The sequence below is a fragment of the Dendrobates tinctorius genome, unplaced genomic scaffold (assembly GCF_039654945.1).
Source record: "Dendrobates tinctorius isolate UK_male_01 unplaced genomic scaffold, ASM3965494v1 ptg000192l, whole genome shotgun sequence".
Classification (NCBI taxonomy): Eukaryota; Metazoa; Chordata; class Amphibia; order Anura; family Dendrobatidae; genus Dendrobates; species Dendrobates tinctorius.
In genome coordinates, this window is record NW_027361859.1 from 8529340 (window position 1) to 8543735 (window position 14396).

General features: G+C 41.6%; 1 protein-coding gene across 3 annotated transcripts in view; it reads left to right on the forward strand.

Moving 5' to 3' along the window:
* The window catches only part of LOC141055847 (uncharacterized), a 34424-nt gene extending 21285 nt beyond the window's left edge, over window positions 1–13139 (forward strand). For all 3 annotated transcript variants that reach the window (XM_073552565.1, XM_073552563.1, XM_073552564.1), the window contains 2 exons: window positions 684–774; window positions 11168–13139. In XM_073552565.1, the coding sequence (XP_073408666.1) occupies window positions 684–774; window positions 11168–12297 (1221 nt within the window). In that variant the 3' untranslated portion in view covers window positions 12298–13139. The remainder of the gene's footprint in view (window positions 1–683; window positions 775–11167) is intronic.
* Window positions 13140–14396: the final 1257 nt, after the last annotated feature.

Consider the following 14396-nt stretch of genomic DNA (forward strand, 5'->3'; position numbering starts at 1 on the left):
CCTTTGCTGGGGTCAAAGGTCACTTGCGTTCAGCATGAAACTCAGGCGCAGAGCTGGGATACGGGTGTAACTGACCCTGGGTCAGGTTTATTAATGGTGAAAGCAATGCATAAAGAAATAAAACATAAAACAAATCCTTGCCTGTCCGGCACTAACTAAACAATGGACAACCTAACTACCAACTGGCGGGCTTCTCCCGTCCAGCCAAACAACAGTTGCAGTGGGCACTGCTTTCACTCACGTGTGTCTCTCACACAGACAGACTCTCTGTGTTCCCAGGCTGAGACACTCACACAACCACCTGGCATCCTTTTATATCCACCTCCCATTATTCATTAGTAAGCAGGTGAGATACTGACCAGACTAGGCCACATAGGAAAGGAATCTGGGCGAGATATACCTGCCCTCATCCACTATTCCCACATGATTCTCACATAACCAATAAATTTTGTTCAACTTCACAATTGTGTCCCACTTGTTGTTGATTCTTCACCAAAAATTTACATTTGGTATCTTTATGTTTGAAGCATGATATGTGGGAAAAGGTTGAAAGGTTCCAGGGGGCTGAATATTTTCGCAAGGCACTGCACTTGTGTAATGAGAGAGGTGGAGATGGCAGGATTAGAGCTGATCATAGATGTGACTTCTCCATCTGTCTGTGACTTTTACAATATTGGTTTCAGGGTGAAGATCTGACCCATATTAATACTACAGAGACATATGTGAGGGGTGATGAGCGGTGTAAAGAGGAGATTCCTACATATGACTGCCCAGGTGAGTAGTAACCACTAAGTGTAGAGAAGTCACAGATTCTTCTCATTTGCCAACTGCTATTCGTGGCATCCCAATGTATTATTTAGATTGGAATAACAAGGAAAATAAGTTAGCCATAAAGCGGAACTTTTAGTTATGTGTGTAAGTCATGGACACTGTTCTTCTGCAACGGGCTATGAGACTAAATTAACTGATTTTTCTGTGTGATCTCACCTTAGGAGCTGTCTGGTTAAGACAATGCTTATCAGGACAGTGCAACTGAAAAGGCAGTCAGGGACTTGTGTGTACCGGTAAATACAGTCATATGTAAAAGTTTGGGCACCCCTATTAATGTTAACCTTTTTTCTTTATAACAATTTTGGTTTTTGCAACAGGTATTTCAGTTTCATATATCTAATAACTGATGGACTCAGTTATATTTCTGGATTCAAATGAGGTTTATTGTGCTAACAGAAAATGTGCAATCTGCATTTAAACAAAATTTGACCGGTGCAAAAGTATGGGCACCCTTATCATTTTCTTGATTTGAACACTCCTAACTACTTTTTACTGACTTCCTGAAGAACTAAATTGGTTTTGTAACCTCATTGAGCTTTGAACTTCATAGCCAGGTGTATCAAATCATGAGAAAAGGTTTTTAAAGTGGCCTCTTGCAAGTAGTTCTCCTACTTGATTCTCCTATGAAGAGTGGCATCATGGGCTCCTCAAAACAACTCTCAAATGATCTGAAAACAAAGATTATTCAACATAGCTTTTCAGGGGAAGGATACAAAAAGTTGTCTCAGAGATTTAACCTGTCAGTTTCCACTGTGAGAATCATAGTAAGGAAATGGAAGAACACAGGTACAGTTCTTGTTAAGCCCAGAAGTGGCAGGCCAAGAAAAATATCCGAAAGGCAGAGAAGAAGAATGGTGAGAACAGTCAAGGACAATCCACAGACCACCTCCAAAGACCTGCAGCATCATCTTGCTGCAGATGGTGTCACTGTGCATCGGTCAACAATACAGCGCATGCATAATGCCTTTTTGTATGACCAAACAACTCAATCTTTGTTTCATCAGTCCACAGGACCTTCTTCCAAAATGTAACTGGCTTGTCCAAATGTGCTTTTGCATACCTCAGGCGACTCTGTTTGTGGCGTGCTTGCAGAAACGGCTTCTCTCGCATCACTCTCCCATACAGCTTCTCCTTGTGCAAAGTGGCTGTATTGTTGACCGATGCACAGTGACACCATCTGCAGCAAGATGATGCTGCAGGTCTTTGGAGGTGGTCTGTGGATTGTCCTTGACGGTTCTCACCATTCTTCTTCTCTGCCTTTCTGATATTTTTCTTGGTCTGTCACTTCTGGGCTTAACAAGAACTGTACCTGTGTTCTTCCATTTCCTTACTATGTTCCTCACAGTGGAAACTGACAGGTTAAATCTCTGAGACAACTTTTTGTATCCTTCCCCTGAAAAGCTATGTTGAATAATCTTTGTTTTCAGATCATTTGAGAGTTGTTTTGAGGAGCCCATGATGCCACTCTTCATAGGAGAATCAAATAGGAGAACTACTTGCAAGTGGCCACCTTAAATACCTTTTCTCATGATTTGATACACCTGGCTATGAAGTTCAAAGCTCAATGAGGTTACAAAACCAATTTAGTTCTTCAGGATGTCAGTAAAAAGTAGTTAGGAGTGTTCAAATCAAGAAAATGATAAGGGTGCCCATACTTTTGCACCGGTCAAATTTTGTTTAAATGCAGATTGCACATTTTCTGTTAGTACAATAAACCTCATTTGAATCCAGAAATATAACTGAGTCCATCAGTTATTAGATATATGAAACTGAAATAGCTGTTGCAAAAACCAAAATTGTTATAAAGAAAAAAGGTTAACATTAATAGGGGTGCCCAAACTTTTACATATGACTGTATAAGCGGAGTAATAAGGTTGCAATACATATTTTCAGTTCTGGCACTTTTTCCATTTGTTTGAAGGGTAACTGACTAGCTTGTCCTCACATTGCTTTCAAGTTTCATCCATTTCTCTGAAGACAGCTCCATATCTCCCTGACTTTGCCTCCTAGTGCCTCTGCTCGGCATTGTGGGTGCATGGATACTGCCTTGAAGACTACCAGTACTATCCTTTGCAGTACTTCATTTCCCAGATTTCCCATCATTCCTTGCATCGGAAATGGGAGCACACACAACGATCCTCTTCCATTTGCCTGCAGAGTCTTCTCCATGGCTGGCCTCTTATACATGATACTACCAAGGGTATTAGATGTATTTAGAGTTGTTATGGTTGCTTAACAGTGAGTATGTAGGTGAAAGAATGTTTGTGCTTACAGTCAGGTGCATATATTGACACACGCTGTAACATCCATGAAAGTACCTATCCCCTTTGTTTTCGCTTCTGTCACTGGGTGGCACCGCTCCTTTGTTGCATGGAACGCAGAGTAACAATGCAGGAGTCCTAAGACTTTTGGTGCCACTCAAAATGGGAGCTTATTCTCTTGAGCCATGGGCAGGGCTGTCCTCTAAACTCTTGAACTTCTGACTCCCACTGCCAGTTCTTTTTTTTTTATCAGGTAATTTTTTATTAAACATTTTCAAAAACTGAAAAAAACAGGTAATCACATACAGGGTAGTTCCCAAATAGCGTATTACATAAATACAATAGAACCCCACAAAAATCCCTCCCATCTTACCCCCCACCCTCACCCGACAAAAAAAACTCTCTTCTCTCTCCATGCATTTGGTCTCTCACAGCCAGAGTTTTCCAGTTATATTCTCCTCATCCATGTTAATCTAGAAGGAGCCAACCCGGCTGTGTCCAACCAAGGTGCCCACATATCCTCCCATTTCTTAATTGTTCTTCTCTTTTGGTACACATATTTTTCCATATCTATATTATTATTAACTGCATCAGTAACTGCAATGATTATGGGTACAGAAGATCCCTTCCAGTGAGCCGCCACTCTCTTACGAGCTTGGTATAATATTCTTGAGACTGCCAGCTGGTGTCCCTCCGAGAGCAGCAAATTCTCCACCCGACCCAGGAGAGCAATTTTGGGGTCTAGTACCATTTGACATTGATAGACCGTATTAAATAAATCAGTCACATCCCCCCAAAACCTACGTAGCCGGGGACAGTTCCAGGTCATGTGTATCAGATCCGCATTGGGCATTCCACACTTCCAACAATCAGCCTCTCTAGCATAGCCCATTTTCAACAGCCGTACAGGAGTTCAATATACTCGGTGAAGCAAAAAAAAATGATGTGACACTCTCTGCGCCTCACTACGAGACTTTTGTGACTTCTTGCAATGCATCTTCCCATTCATCATCTGTTAAATCACCTACATCAACTTGCCACTTATTCTTCAATGCTTCCAAGCTTGCCACTTTCTTTTCCAACATTGTTGCATATATCATGGATATAATACCTCTTGATCCTCCTCCTCTCACTGCTCTTTCCAACAGCGGAGTTTTGGCTGGGTTACCTAGTGGAATGAGTCACTGTTGTGTTTCACAAGCATGTCTCAGCTGGAGATATTGAAAAAATCTTGCATTAGGAATGGAATACGTCTGTTTAAGATCCTCAAAAGATCAAAACTCCCCTTCCGAATAAAGCTGTGATATTAGTTCAATCCCTCTCCCCTCCCATAGCTCAAAACCCTCCAATTTATTTAGTTCTGTACATGTCAAGTTTCTCCAAATCAGGGAATGCCCTGTGACTCCCTGTATATCCAATATTTCTTTGGCCGTGTTCCATACCTTGTCCATGCACTTCATTGTCGACTATTGATCACTCGACCCTGACGGAACCGCCCCGAGTCTAGCGCCTGCACCAGTAAGTCCTTTCCCACTACACACGTAAGCATACACCCCGAGGAACTTCGCATGATGGAATCCTCCTCCCCCCATCCTCTAAAATGCTGCAACTGCGCTGCAAGATAATGCAGAAACGGGTCAGGAGCCGCTAAGCCCCCCAGTTCTTTAGATCTACGCAAAACCTCCAACCGAATTCTAAGAACACTCCTCTTCCAGATAAGCTCTCTAAATATTCTATTTATCTGATAAAAGACTCGACCAGGAATCCAAATGGACGCATTGTGGAGGTCATACAAAGCTTGTGGCATGAGAACCATTTTTACTAGGTTTGCCCTTCCCACCATACTCAGCGATAGCCTGCCCCAGTCCTTTACTTTTTGCTGAAATTTAGCAAGCAGCGGGGTAATGTTTAAACGCACAAAATCTTGTATATTATGCCCAACATGGATTCCCATGTATTTAAACTCTTTGACTACATTTAATCGTCCGGCCGATCCCAAGGAATTCTCGGGGGCCTCTCTCAGCGGCATAATTGAAGATTTCTCCCAGTTAATACGTAGACCAGCGATCACTGCGAATGATCCAAAGACTTCCATTGCCACCCTTAAAGAAGACGGCCAATCTCCCAAAAACAAAAGCATATCATGAGCATACAATGCTATTTTTTCTTGCAAAGACTCATATTCAAACCCTTTAATTTCAGGTGTCGCCCGAATTACTACTGCCAAGGGCTCAATTGCCAGAGCAAACAGTAGGGGAGACAGGGGCACCCATGTCTGGTCCCTCTGTGTAAGTTAATTGTATTTGAGATCTCCCCATTTACTCTAATTTTGGCCTCTGGACTCGAATACAGCAGCTGTATCCAGGCAATAAAATTTTTACGGAAACCCATCTTGGCTAATATAGCCCACAGATATGGCCATTTGATGCTGTCAAATGCTTTGGCAGCGTCCAAAGATGCAACTGCTCTAGGTTCCTTTTCATTTGATGGGATCTGTAAATTTAGATACAACCACCGGATATTAATTGCAGTTGATTTCTCTGTCATAAAACCAGTTTCATCTGGATGAATAATACTAGATATTACTCTAGACAGCCGCATCGCCAGAATCTTTGCCAAAATCTTGACATCAACATTTAAAAGGGAGATAGGTCGGTATGACTCTGGAAGACAAGGATCCTTATCAGCCTTGGGGATCACCACTATGATTGCTTCATTCAAGGACCGGGGCAAGTGCCCATCTTCCCTAGCCGCTTCAAACACCTTCAGCAGCTGTGGAAGCAATATATCTGAGTACTGTTTATATATCTCCACAGGCAGCCCATCAGACCCTGGTGTCTTATTCCCTGCCATAGAATCTAGAGCCTCCTCTAATTCCTCCAGACTAATTGGTGCCTCCAGCCCAACAGCTTCCGATTCCGGCAGAGTAGGCAGACTAGTAGTCCCTAAAAAGCTACTGAGTAACTCATCAGAGAACCCCCCTTGCGAATTATATAATGTCTCAAAAACTTGCTAAAAGTTGCTAGAATTGCCCCAGAAGATCTTTCTAGTTCCCCGTTTTTATTTTTTATCTCTGCCACCATTGCAGGGCCAGATTGAGTCTTGATCAGGGTAGCTAGCAGACGTCCAGTTCCCTCTCCCTCCCCGAAATAAACCTGTCGCCGAAAATATCGTTTATCTGCAGCTTTTGAAAGCTTATGTTGGGCTGATCGTTTTTCCGCATCCTTTAATCCGTTAAAATGTGTATCAGACGGAGTTTTCAAGTATTGCAGTTCTGCAGAGATAACTTCCTTCTGTAAAAGTTCCCCATATTCTATAGACTTAGTTTTAACTCTATTCACTTCCGAGATCAACAATCTTCTGAGGTAGGTTTTAGACGCATCCCATATTATTTCCCTGGGGGCTGTACCCTCATTAATAACAAAAAATTATTTTAGCAAGTCAGGAATCCTAGCAACTGCCTGAATAATTGGTAACCAGAATGCGTTAAACGACCATGGTGCCCGTTCCCCCCTCCTGCCAGTTTCCCAGTTAAATGTCGTCATAACGGGAGTGATCCGACAAGGCTCTAGGTTGATACCCGACTCCTCTGGACAGTCGAACTGCCTGTGGGTTACCCAGTATCATATCAATTCTGGACAGCGAGCCATGAGAGAGGGACATGCATGAGTACAGTCTTGTTCATGGATTAGCTCGTCGCCATAAATCCACCAGTTCCACCTCATCCAACAATCTCCCAAAGGGTGTCTGATCTCTCAATGGTCCCCCTGATCCCTGCGATCGATCTAATGTGTTATCCAGTATGTTGTTAAAATCACCCAGTATTATCGTCGGGACTCCCGGATGTCTCTCTGCGAACCAAAGACTCTCCTTCAACACTGTTCCAGAATATGGAGGAGGGACATAAAGAGCTACAATCAAACATTCAATTTCATTCAATCTGCCCCTCAAACATGCAAACCGACCATCCACGTCTATTTTGGAATCAGATTCACAGAATGTAGTATTTTTTCTAAACAGCACACTCACTCCACTAGAATAAGTGGAAAAGGTGGAATGAAAACACTTCCCAACCCATCGATGACACAAAGATTGAAGTCTATCCTTTGTCATATGTGTTTCCTGCAAACATATCACTTCCGCCTACGAAGATTTTACCTAGTCAAGCACTGCTTTACGCTTAGTCGGCTCATTCAGGCCCCGGACATTCCACGTCAATATTTTAAGGTTTCGAGCCATAGTAACTACTTATGAGATATAAAAGCAATAGAGCAGCATGAGGAATCATTTCTCGCATATACCTAGCCGCAATAACCCCATACATCAAGAGACAATTGAGAGAAAATACAAACAAATGCCAACATGCCCACTCCCCCTTCCTAACCAGTTCCACTGCCAGTTCTTAGTGCTCATGTTATGGTCCACATGTCATTTTACCTGTTTCTGACCTTACACCATTTGCTGAATTTTCTATTGCACATTGATTTTGTCCCGTTCTGCCCTCTTGGTACCAACTTAAGACTTGACTATTCCTACAAGCCTGCACCAATGACTAGCAGCTACTTAGAGGACTGAGCCCAGTGTCACTGTGTAAGTCTATATACCTGTACAAGGGTTAAAGTGTGAAGGCCATGTGACCTTATAATTGGAGCAGCCAGCAGCAAAGTCTGCCGTTGGTAGACATTTTTAGAGCTGTCAGGTGACCACAGACAGAGAGCCTCATTATAGAATAACTGATCCAAATTACGGATGATCTCCAAGCGTTGGTGATTGAATGCAAGCCCTTGCCCAGCTGGTTTATGACCTTGCAGAGTAACTTTAGCATCGTGAAACTGTTCAGGCCCAAGCCACCGCAACACCTCCATTGAACATTTGCCTGACTTATTTGTATGTGACCATAAACATAATTTTTTCTATAGAGAAAGCTGTTGCTTGTATTTCAGGCTATGCCACTATTAATCTGGTATGAGAGCTAGTGTGTAGGATTTCCCTGCTGCAGGGTGACCCCCAGTCTTTAGCATTTCTCTACCCCTTGATGCACCAGAACTTTCCACAGTTGAATCGATTTTTAAGGCCTAGGGATTTTATATGATGACCTGGACAAAAAGTAAATTAACAGTCCCCTAGGATGACCCCACGATATGTGTTTTGGGCTATGTTGATGAGGTGGGAGGGGATCAATACCTTAAAATTGCTGTGGCCAGAATGCTATTTGTGGCCCGAAAGCTGATAGCTTATCACTGGATCTCTGACAAAACTCCCTCAAGAAAAGAATATATTAATAGATTAAATCAAATATTATACAGAGAAAAGTTTGTGTACCTCAGGAGGGGTGTGCCGCATATTTTTGGGAAAATATGGGAGGGATGGTTGGAGGTTCCCGGCCTGGCTGCCTCGAATCTCCTAGATTAATGAGTGGGCCCTGGGGGTGGTCTCCTGTCGGTAGTTAATCATCATTTCTCATATGATATGGTTGTATGATAGAACTTGGTTTACTCGCTATGTACCAGTCTATATGCCATCGGACAAGGGGGGGGGTGTTATGGGGGAAGGGAATGTTTGACAACATGTTGTAAGTTGTACATGCCTGTCATTTCTAAAACTTTTAATAAAAACTATCTGATTTAAAAAAAACAAACAGTCCCCTAGGATTGACATACTGCTGAGGAGTACTGTACTCTGGCTCTGGGCCACAAACAGTGGAATGACCAGGCCCTTTGCCATCAGTTTTGTATTGGTATTTGTCACCAAATCAAGGACATGTTTGTTCAGTTCCCTTCTCCTTACTCCCTTGACTCAGCCATCTCCCTGACAATCCATCTTGACATGCGGTCCGTCGAACATAGTTATGAACGAACTGCTGATTCCACAGTTCCACTTAAGACTTGTGTACCTACTACACTTACTAAGGCATCTATTTAGATGGAGGTGACTCACTCTCATCAACAACAAGGGGTCGAGCAACAAGAATTGGTTCTTGGTAACAACTGTAGAGAGCTTGGTCATCATTTGCATGCTAGCTCAATACAACCACCACCAGAGATACCCACCTAGGTGAAAAGATATTTCCCTGTGATTCTACAAAATTATTGCTTCTTGTTTGTTTATTTTATATAGAAAAATCTGTTTATGTTGAGGTTTTTTGTTGATTGTGATTCTGCAGCAAATTCCAGTTATTAGTGTTTTTAACCTCATCGGTACGTCATCGGTAAGGATCCCCTGCTTTGAGGTGGGCTCCGGCGGTGAGTCCACCTCAAAGCCGCAACATGTCAGCTGTTATAAAGAGCTGACATGTGACCGCAATAGGCGCGAGCGAAATCACCATCCGCCCGCGTCTATTACGTCCATTGCCTGGACAACCTCATAGAGACCTCTCTGGTTGTTGCAGTCACATTGCTGTGAGCACCGCGCGGTGGTTGGCACTCATAGCAATGCATTAAATCTGCTACATATGGGCGATCTGCTCATCGCTCATATGTAGCAGAGCCGATTGAGTTGTGCATGCTTCTAGCCTCCCATGGAGGCTATTGAAGCATGCCAAAAGTAAAAAAAAAATGTTTAAAAAAAAAATAAAAAAAAAATAAAAGTTCAAATCACCCACCTTTCGCCCCACTCAAAATAAAACAATAAGAAAAAAATCACACATACACATATTTGGTATCATATTTGGTTCAGAATCGCCCGATCTATCAATAAAAAAAAAAAAAGCATTAACCCGATCACTAAACGGCGTAGCAAGAAAAAAATTCAAAACTCCAGAATTAGGGTTTTTTGGTCGCCGCGATATTGCATTAAAATGCAATAACTTGCGATCAAAAGAATGTATTTGCACAAAAGTGGTATAATTAAAAACATCACCTTGACACACAAAAAATAAGCCCTCACCCGACCCCAGATCACAAAAAATGGACGAGTCTCAGAAAATTGCGCAATTTTTTTTTTTATTTTTAGCAAACTTTGGAATTTTTTTTCACCACTTAGATAAAAGAGAACCTAGATATGTTTGGTGTCTATGAACTCGTAATGACCTGGAAAATCATAGTGGCAGGTTAGTTTTAGCATTTAGTGAACCTAGCAAAACAGTCAAGCAAAAAACAAGTGTGGGATTGCACTTTTTTTGCAATTTCCCCGCACTTGGAATTTTTTCCCATTTTCGAGTACGCGACATGGTAAAACCAATGGTGCCGTTCAAAAGTACGACTTGTCCCGCAAAAAATAAGCCCTCACATGGCCATATTGACGGAAAAATAAAAAAGTTATGACTCTGGAAAGAAGGGGAGCAAAAAACGAAAAATCGAACAAAGCTCCGGGAGTTAAAGGGTTAATCTGGTTCAGCCTTCACTGCCCAGCTGCGGAAGTTTTCCTTGTTGCTCCCGTTTATGACCTCTGCACATTTTCTAACTTTTCTACAGCACAACGACTTAGTTCCTTGCCCCCCTTCGAGTTCCGACCTAACCATTCTGGCCAGTCTACATCACCGGCCAGCGGCTACTCCAAGGACTAGGTTCAGAGTTCTTGTGCAAAACCACATTCTTCTACAGAGTTTACAGGATGAAGGCTAGAGCTCCCCTGGGACCTGATAGTTTGAGTAGCTAGCACAAAACCTGTCCATAGTAATTTTTAATGCTGTCGACCATAAACAGAGCTTTGTCACACAGACCCTTACTTCCTGAAGTCTGTTTCAGTTACAAGAGATGGATTTACAATGGGTAGTGAACAGCAAACTAACACATGGAACCCCTGGTGGCCAGAACTTTGGAAATTTATTTTTTTATTAAAGTGCATTGAATAATTACTTTTCAAGGCATTTTCTATTAAATAAACATAAATCGCTTGAAAGTGCAATTCCATTTTTAAATCTTCTTCTTATTCTGAGTTATTGAATGTCTTAAAGTCCAAAAGCCACCCACATACAGTATGTTTGTAGTTTTCTGTTAGACTATGATGTTTTACATCAGCAGCTTGATTAAAAATCGAATTACGTTGCATGCCTAATTATATAGACATTTTAAGATTTACATTTTAGTTGATATTTATATAAAAAAAAATAACAAATTTGGTTTTATTCTTGATAGATAACTGTACCAGGAGCTCAGAGGGACATTGGATATCTTTAGATCGTAAAGCAGATGATTATGGTACCACACTAGATACATATGAAGAGAATGCCACTTTGCCAGATATACCCACAGCACTTTACATAAGACCTCTATCCTCAGATTCCAATCCAAAGCAGGTTCTACCTTCTGATTCATCACAGACTATTAAGAAAACTAAATGTCACAGAAGTGGAGTCATAAATCAAAGAGGTCACATAGTGGTGAAGAAATTTTCATGTTCACAATGTGGAAAATGTTTTAACCGGAAATCAAATCTTAGTAAACATAAGAAAAGTCACACAGGAGAGAAACCATTTTCTTGCAAAGAATGTGGGAAATGTTTTAACGAGAAATCAGATCTATTCAGACATCAGAGAATTCACACTGGGGAGAAGCCGTATTCATGTCCACAATGTGGAAAATATTTTAATCAGAAACCGGGTCTTGTTAGACATCAGAGAATTCACACAGGAGCAAAGCCATATTCATGTTCAAAATGTGGGAAATGTTATAATGTTAAATCAAATCTTGTTAGACATGAGTGGGTTCACACAGGGATGAAGCCATTTTCATGTTCAGAATGTGGGAAACTTTATACAGATAAATCAACGCTTATTAAACATCAATATATTCACATAGGAGCAAGACCATTTTCATGTTCAGAATGTGGAAAGTGTTTTAACCGAAAATCAAATCTTGATAGACATCAAAGAAGACACTTAAGCGAGAAGCCGTATTCCTGTTCAGAATGTGGAAAATGTTTTGCTGGTATCTCAGATCTTGTTACACACCAGAGAATTCACACAGGGGAGAAGCCATATTCATGCTCAGAATGTGGGAAATGTTTTGCAGGCAAGTCAGATCTTCTTGCACATCAGAGAATTCATACAGGGGAGAAACCATTTTCATGTTCAGAATGTGGAAAATGTTTTAATCAAAAATCAAATCTTGTTAGACATCAAAGAACTCACACAGGGGAGAAGCCTTTTTCATGCCCAGAATGTGGGAAATATTTTACTAGAAAATCAAGTCTTCATAACCATCAAAAAACTCACACAGATGATAAACAAATCTCATGTTTTGAATTTCGGGAAATATTTTTCTAGAGATAAGTGAAAAAAATTGTAGACCAATGAAAAATGTATATGCCCTTGACCAGTTTTTTATTTTTACTAGTTTTTCATGTTTAAATGATTCAGATCATCAAACTAATTTTAGTATAAGATAATATGGGTAAAATAAAAACAAAGTAAATATTTTAATTCCATTTAATGAAGGTAAAGATTTATTAAAAACCTTTATCATCTTTGTGAGAAAGTAATTACTTCCTAAACCAAAGAACTAGGTGTGCCAGAAAGAACGTAAAATGCAATTAGTTTTTGACATTCCAATTCCAATAATAAAACTGCCCGTTGAAAGTCTTGTCACAGCAACTCAATGAGATTGAAGTTCGGAACTAGATTTGGACACTCTATTCAATGGTGGACTTGCTAGTGTAATTTTGTGAAAAATATCAAAATTCAGACAGAAAAACAGAATTTTCTGTCAATCTTGTTGGGGGATCATCTAGATATTTTTTTCACCAATACGAGACCAGCCTTTTTGTCCAATTTGGTCAGCAGTGGTTTTCAAGTTGCAACTCTCCAATGGATGCAATAATTGCCCATTGTCTTTCTAGTTGTGGAGTGGAGTACAGTGATGTTGCCGGAAGCAAATAAGGCCTGTAGTTCTTATCTGGGTTGTTTGTAAGCTCCTGTATATATCTAATATATATTAGAAAAATATTGGTAGGGCGGCCACTCCCCGTAAAAATCATCGCTGTTAGAGACTTTATTTTTGCGAATGAATCTCTGTGATTATCTGGAGTCCCAGAACCTTAAAGGAAATCTGTCACCTCTTTTTTTCCCTATGAGAAGCAGCCACCGCCATCAGGGGCTTATCTACAGCATTCTGTAATGCTGTAGATAAGCCCCCGATGTAACCTGAAAGAGAAGAAAAACGAGTTAGATTATACTCACCTGGGGGTCCGGTTTGGTGCCTCCCATCGAGCGATGATGTCCTCCTTACTTCTGCCGCGGCTCCTGCTCAGGCGTACTATATCTGTCCTATTGAGGGCAGAGTAAAGTACTGCGGTGCACAGGCACCGGACCTCTCTGACCTTTCTCGGCGCCTGTGCACTGCAGTACTCTGCTCTGTCCTCAAGAGGGCAGATAAAGTACACCTGCGTAGGAGCCGCAGCAGAAGTAAGGAGGAGAACGTCCTTGCTAGAAGATGGGAGATGCCGGATGCGTAGGAGCCGCAGCAGAAGTAAGGAGGAGAACGTCCTTGCTAGAAGATGGGAGACGCCGGACCGCGACACCCATTGGACCTGACCGGACCCCCGGGTGAGTATAATCTAACTCGTTTTTCTTATCTTTCAGGTTACATCGGGGGCTTATCTGCATCATTACAGAATGCTGTAGATAAGCCCCTGATGGCGGTGGTCGCATCTCATATCGCAAAAATGAGGTGAAAGATTCCCTTTAACAATGGCTTTGTAATCCTTTCAAAACTGGTAGATTTCATTGACTTGTCATCTGTATTTGAGCTACAGGCTATTTGAGACTGCTGCCTCAGTTGTGAATTGCGGCCACCCTCTGGGCTGCGTAGTTCACTGGTGTAGTTGCAGCCGTGCTCCTGTATCTGTATATTCCATGCTGGCATTTTACTCCCACTTTGTAATCGTCTGATGTGAATAAAGAAACCTGCTTTTCACAACATCGTGGAGCTGGAGAATTTCTTCCATTTATCTTCTAAGTGCCCTGACACGGCGTCTCCGTGCTCCGGTAATCAAGATGCCTTCGCTGGTGAGCTGGTTTTCTTTTTGAATAATCACATGACACCCACAGACCATTCCATCAAAGTCTGCATTCCAAAACGTCACTACTTCCCTTCCGAACCCCAACGTGTGCCCATACAGTAGTTTTCTCCCACATATGGGGTATCCGCGTACTCAGGACAAATTGGACAACAACTTTTGGGGTCCAATTTCTCCTGTTACCCTTGGGGAAATAAAATAAATTGGGGACTAGAAGATCATGTTTATGGAAAAAATATGATTTTTTTTGTATTTTCACACCCGGGCGTTATAAACTTCTGTGAAGCACTTGGGGGTTCAAAGTGCTCACCACACATCTAGATAAGTTCCTTGGGGGAGTCTAGTTTC